At 44.9% G+C, this 6,072-nt stretch overlaps 1 protein-coding gene across 1 annotated transcript; it reads right to left on the bottom strand.

The window, feature by feature from the left end:
- Nucleotides 1–375: 375 nt before the first annotated feature.
- LOC133005382 (sushi domain-containing protein 3) lies at nucleotides 376–5,789 on the bottom strand. The gene is made up of 5 exons (XM_061075043.1): nucleotides 5,684–5,789; nucleotides 3,172–3,366; nucleotides 2,126–2,273; nucleotides 1,738–1,902; nucleotides 376–1,242 (listed from the first exon to the last, which is right to left on the bottom strand). Exons 1-5 carry the CDS (start codon nucleotides 5,766–5,768, stop codon nucleotides 948–950), a joined length of 888 nt encoding a protein of 295 aa, XP_060931026.1. The 5' UTR covers nucleotides 5,769–5,789; the 3' UTR covers nucleotides 376–947.
- Nucleotides 5,790–6,072: the final 283 nt, after the last annotated feature.

Here is a 6,072-nt window from a genome sequence, read left to right as displayed (position 1 = left end):
TTGCCTCTGTCTTTTCCATTACCCTTTAAATCCTTGTTGTGTTATACAAGAAGGGCAAACAGGGCAGCTTTCGCTTCAGTGACCTTTGACCCTCTTCTAGTCTGTGAAACTACAACTTCTTTTTTTCCAACATACATTCCCTATAACCCTGGTGGAGCTCTGCCAAATAACCTCAATCCCAAATCAACCACAGGCGTTGAGAGAAGCTGAGATCTTGTGACTGTGAAGGTCACAGAGCACATGATCCACATCAGTCTGCAACAACCTCTTGACTCACTCACTCACTGCTCTGTGTGGAAGCATCTGCATTCATCACGTTTGTTTCCAAGTATTTATTCACATTTTCCTCCAATTTGTCATCAACCTGCACATCGATACACAGACCAGTGGAAACCACTGCACTGCAGCCGCTGCATCAAGTCGACTTGTGAGTTTGCATCCGTGCCTCATCAGAAGAAACATGACTGCTCTCTTTGCATTGCAACAGATTGTCTTTAATTGATTGACATTCCTTGAGAAATTTATATTTACAAACAGTGTCCAGTGCCTTCCAACTGCTCTCCTCCTGCAGGGAAAAGGGACATTTTTCAGAGAACCTCCTCACCCGCTTTCAGTGTGTTGTGAACTACATGTCCCCATAAACACCTCAAACGCAAACCTCATCGCAACCATTTCATTTAAGGTCGATCGAGGTCAAGAAGCTTCTAATTACAGGGCGTGTCTTCCAACAAGGCTGGTGTCCTGGAGGTGCACTGACCTCTCTTGTCAGACAGAGGGCAGTGTGCCATTACAGTTTACAAAAGGCACGTTCGTCTGAGCCTGTAAAGCCATCACACTGTAGAAGTTCACACATAAATGTTGAGTTATCACTTCCAATAGTCCTCATTGATAACACTGATGTACATATTTGGTCATTAAACGACATTCACCTCCTGTGCAACATGTCCTCACACTGATATAATCCTTATGGAGAAGTCTTTGGCAGGGTTTAAATTCCTAGTGTGGCTCTCCTCTGCAGGTGCAGAGCTGCTTTCCTGTCTCCCGTACTGCCACACCACACCAGGCCTCGCAGTTTGAAAGGAGGCGGCAGGAGGTCCAGGGTACTGGGGTGGACCGGAGATCTGCACAGGTTCTGGATTCCGTGGTAAAAGAGGCTGGTCGTAGCCGTGCCCGGGCAGAGCAGCGAGCGGAGCAGTGTGGCCATATGTGCAGACGAGTCCGTAGCTGTACTCCTGATGACATCTGTGGAGGGAAAGACAGGAGGATGTTTTTTTAGTGATTCTGCTCATAGATATGAATAAAGACTAGATGTCTCGTCTGCGTTGCCCATATGGCGTTGCCGGCCAACGGAGCCGGATGTCACCACATGGCGGCCATCTTGCCAGAGGTTGCTCGCTCACCCATAACATTGTGTTGGTAGTGGTAAATAACCATAACTTGCTCAATTTTCAACCGATTTTGAAACGGTCTGGTTTGTTATAAATGTCAGAGATGAGTTATGACACTGCATAAATCATTAATTAAAAAATAAATAAATAACATAATTATTCATAAGTATGCAGTGTCATATCTACATGGGTGAGCTAGCAACCTCTGGCAAGATGGCCGCCATGTGGTGACGTCCGGCTTTGTCGAACGAGACATCTAGTCTTATATATGTCTATGATTCTGCTCGTCTGGATGTCATCAGGGACGTCTTACCCCCCCCCCTCCGTCCCAAGTCAGCCCGTGTCTCACCTGCAGGCCTGCATGTTGTCACACCCGGCTGGGTTGTGAGAGTCCCAGAGAGAGAGCGTCTTCTCCTGGGAGTTGTTGTTGTTGTTCCTGCCTTTGTGGCTGTAGTGAGACCTGTTGTCCCCCTGGTGTTGAGTCGGCTCCTCCCATTGCCACGTTTCTGACTCACTGTAAAAAAAAAACACTTGAAACCTTCCTGACAGTATTTCTTATGATGATTTACTTGACTTGGACTTGAGTCTTTGCATTATATTTACTGCATAAATAAATGAAGAGGCATGAGTAGGATTTTCCATGGAGGACCTTTACTTGTAATAGAGTACTTCTACATTTTCGTATTGATACTTTTGAGTATACAAGCTGAGTATTTCCTCCATCCTCTCTCACTCACGTCTCCTGCTTTTTCCTTTTGTCCTCCTTGATGCAGTCGAGCAAGCAGCAGGTGAGGAAGGCCATGGACATGAGGAGGATAATGGCCGAGCTCACAATGGACGCCATCACGGCCACACGGAAACCATGGCCCTCGTAGGGAGCCAGAGCTGGAGTGACAGAGAGGAAGGCTGACTTTATTTGCGTGTATTAGATAACTAAAATCAAATCATGTTGCAAAACAGTGCCCTGGTTGCATGATGGGATGGAAAATGAACTATAAATTAAACATCAGACAGCTTCCTCTCCCTCTCGTAACAACTGGTTCTGATCCTGCTCTCTCTTTTCCCATCACAACAATAACAATGCACTTGCTTGAAATGAGTCCCCTCTACCTGCGTTAGAGTATTCTCCTTAAATGAGCTTTATCCCCGAGCAGCAAATAATTTAGATTATTAATTATTGCCGACTACCTTAAGGGTCTTCCTGTAACATTGGCCACAGCCACAATGCCTGTCAAATAATGTTTGATATATATTCAGAATGAGCTACTGCAGTTCTGCGCAAGCATTTGAAACATTGAATCTCTCTCACACACTGAGTCGAAGCTCCATGACTCCATTGAATTAAATTCATTTCCACGCATGAGGCCGATGCGAACCATAACCACGACTTGCCGAAACCCTTGTTTTAACCTTAAAAAATGTTGTTACCTTGACAATTGAATGATTTACTCTATGGGAAATTGCTTTTTGTGCCCATGTGAAAACAGATTTAGGTCCCCACAATGTGAGTTATACAGGTTGTGGATCAGGAGGTAGAGCGGGTTCTCCCACTAACCAGAAGGTCATAGTTCAATCCCCAACTCCTGCAGTCCTCATGCAAAAAAATTTCCCCTGATAGTGTGTGATGGAAGAAGCGGAGCATAGTATCGCTTTGATCGTGTGTGTGAATGGGTGAATGTTGCTTGCACTGTCGACTGCTCTCAGTGGTGGATAAATTGGATAGCGCTAGATTAAAGAATCCTATATTTTTGTGCTGTACTAACGCTGATATATTTCTACTTACGTGCACAGTAGTTTTCTCCGTCCCAGTGGGTGCTGTTGACGTCCATGACACACGTTAGCTCTCTCCCCACCAGTCGGTGTTTGGCCGGGCAATGCAGCGATATGACTGTGCCCACATTGGTGCCATTGCCCTGTATGATCTTCTGGGTTCCCAGGGCAGGCAGTGGCATGGGTCTGCACTGGGCCTGGGCCTGACCTATAATGTAAAAAGCTGATGGTAACAAAATACTGGTACAACTCATGTAGCACAACAATTGAAGGTGAAGGGTATGAACAACAACAACGAATGGAGCCGTGCAGATGGGATTGAGAGTGGAATGAGACAATTCTTCCATCAGCGCTGAACCCCTGTAGAGATGAACAACACTGCGTGACAAAACACTGCCCCCCCCCCCCCCACCTCCTCGTAACAACCCCGGCACTGTACTGCAAAGAATTCTAACACTATCTGAGCAGGATATGTGATAAATCATTCAAGAAAACGCCTGTAAGGCTGGTTGGAAACACACGGGCCATCTGGAGTCACGCTAGACAACCGGTTATCGTAGAGCACAGCACAGCGCTCAGCATATTCCAGGAGGGAAGGTCTCAGCAGTCTGGCACCGGGACTCCATAACACAAGCACCACTTCATCGTGACCCAAGCTGTTGGAATGCAAATCAACATGATGACATCAATTCGGTGATTTCCAGCAGAACTGGGAAGGATAATGTGATCGGGTCCAGGAACGAAATCCAAACCAGCTTGTTTACATAGGGAGAGTTGCAGTTTTCCTCTGAACGAAAGGAAGGAAGGAAACGTGAGAGGCCTCAGTTGTGTATCAACACAAGTCAATCACGCAACATGTGCAAGGCTTCATGGATAGAAAGGAGGAATGGAACATAGACAGTATTTAAAGTTTGGCGACATGACAGCTCCCAACAGTGAAGCCAAAGCATCTTAATTGGTGGTTGGCTATAGGTCATTAAAACCTGCCGTCATGTTCGACAGCTGAGACAGACTCGTGATTGGTTGTACAGCGATTGATCACTAAACTGCACAGACTCTGGCTCCAAATGCACAAGATGGCGGCAAATTCTGGATTCGTTTGGAGATAGTGGGAGCAAGGGGAGACATGTCATTTATCTCTATATGCAGTCTACTGAAATGAAGGAAGGAAGGAAGGAAGGAAGGAAGGAAGGAAGGAAGGAAGGAAGGAAGGAAGGAAGGAAGGAAGGAAGGAAGGAAGGAAGGAAGGAAGGAAGGAAGGAAGGAAGGAAGGAAGGAAGGAAGGAAGGAAGGAAGGAAGGAAGGAAGGAAGGAAGGAAGGAAGGAAGGAAGGAAGGAAGGAAGGAAGGAAGGAAGGAAGGAAGGAAGGAAGGAAGGAAGGAAGGAAGGAAGGAAGGAAGGAAAGGTCGACTGAATGTAAAGATTGAAGACATAGGTTCCCAAAAAGAATGAAAGACAGAAAGAAAGAAAGACAGAAAGAAAGACAGAAAGAAAGACATGCACATTTCCTTGTAAAGAATAATTGCAGCTTCTGTTGACAATAGGCCAAACTCAATAAGTCTCGTTTGGAATAAATCTGAAGGCCATTAGCATTAGCTCACCATATTCAAGTTTATGTAATGCAAGGACGCACTCCATTAACGACAAGCACAGAGCATCACTTTTACATAACCGAGTGTTGATGTGCGTGTGGCTGTGTTAAGTGTGTGTGCGTGTGAGATGCGTCCAGCTGTGTGCATGGAGCCAAGAGCCCCTTTCTCATTTCCTCTTTGTTTTTTCTCTTTTTGAATCAGCCTGATCACCCAGAAACAGATATGTCCCCTAATCTGACTGCCTTTCAAAACCATGCATACATGTTTGCAGGATGTGAAAATGTAATAATTGATTAAATGTGTATGTCTCAGTAACCAGATCGCTAAGAGACATCTCATTCTATATTGACACTCAAATAAATGATTCTACCTAAGACTGTATTTCAATTATATTCTATATTCAATGTAACTTTTTTTAAAACACAAATTCAATTTTAAAGGTTACTTTTAGTTAGGTGATTACTATAATGTTGAGTTAGTGTGAATACATGAAATAGCTTGAGAATGATATGATTAAATAATGTTAAACTTATTCATAGATATATACATTGAACACAGAATTTATTGGATTTATTCACACTAACTTGATATATTGAACTTGTGTAATGAAGTAACATGGTCATTTAATATGTAATTGAAATACATGAAGGCAGTAATAATCTTTTTGAGAGTGTGTTATCGAGCTGCTGTCAAATTAATCATTGTCCCTAAATGAATATTGCACAAGAGCATTATAAGAGAAATATGAGATTGCTATTACACACTCATTAAAGGTTGTAATGATGGGGGTCTCAGTGTTTGAATACGTGAATATTCAGTCAGGCGTATAATTGTGTTATGAAACGGAATAAGTACAAGTGCCAAACAAACCATCGCCTTACGCACAAACCTGCACTGGTCCCCAAGTATAAATGTGTGTATTTCATGTCCTACCTGAGTTATTCTGGCGTCGACCTCCATCTCTGCGTGTTCCCTCGGTCCTGGACACGTCTGCCACAGAAGCTGTAGCCGCCGACATCGCACCGACAGACGGACACACTCCCCCCCCACTCCGCGCTCCTCCGGCTGTGCTCCTCTGTGCCCGGCACTGCGTAAACAAGCCTGGATCCCGCTCGGCTGGAGCCTGTCTGTGTGTCAGTGTGTGTGTGTGTGTGTGAGATCCTGTGTGTGTGTGTGTGTGTGTGTGTGTGTGTGTGTGTGTGTGTGTGTGTGTGTGTGTGTGTGTGTGTGATCCTGTGTGTGTGTGTGTGATCCTGTGTGTGTCTGTGTGTTTTGTCTACCACCTCCCACAGTCCCTCCTCACTTTCTCCCACCCCAGCTTT

Source organism: Limanda limanda, chromosome 7 (genome assembly GCF_963576545.1).
Source record: "Limanda limanda chromosome 7, fLimLim1.1, whole genome shotgun sequence".
In the NCBI taxonomy this organism is placed as follows: Eukaryota; Metazoa; Chordata; class Actinopteri; order Pleuronectiformes; family Pleuronectidae; genus Limanda; species Limanda limanda.
Note: the sequence above shows the minus strand (reverse complement) of the source record. Positions and strands in the feature narration are given on the sequence as shown.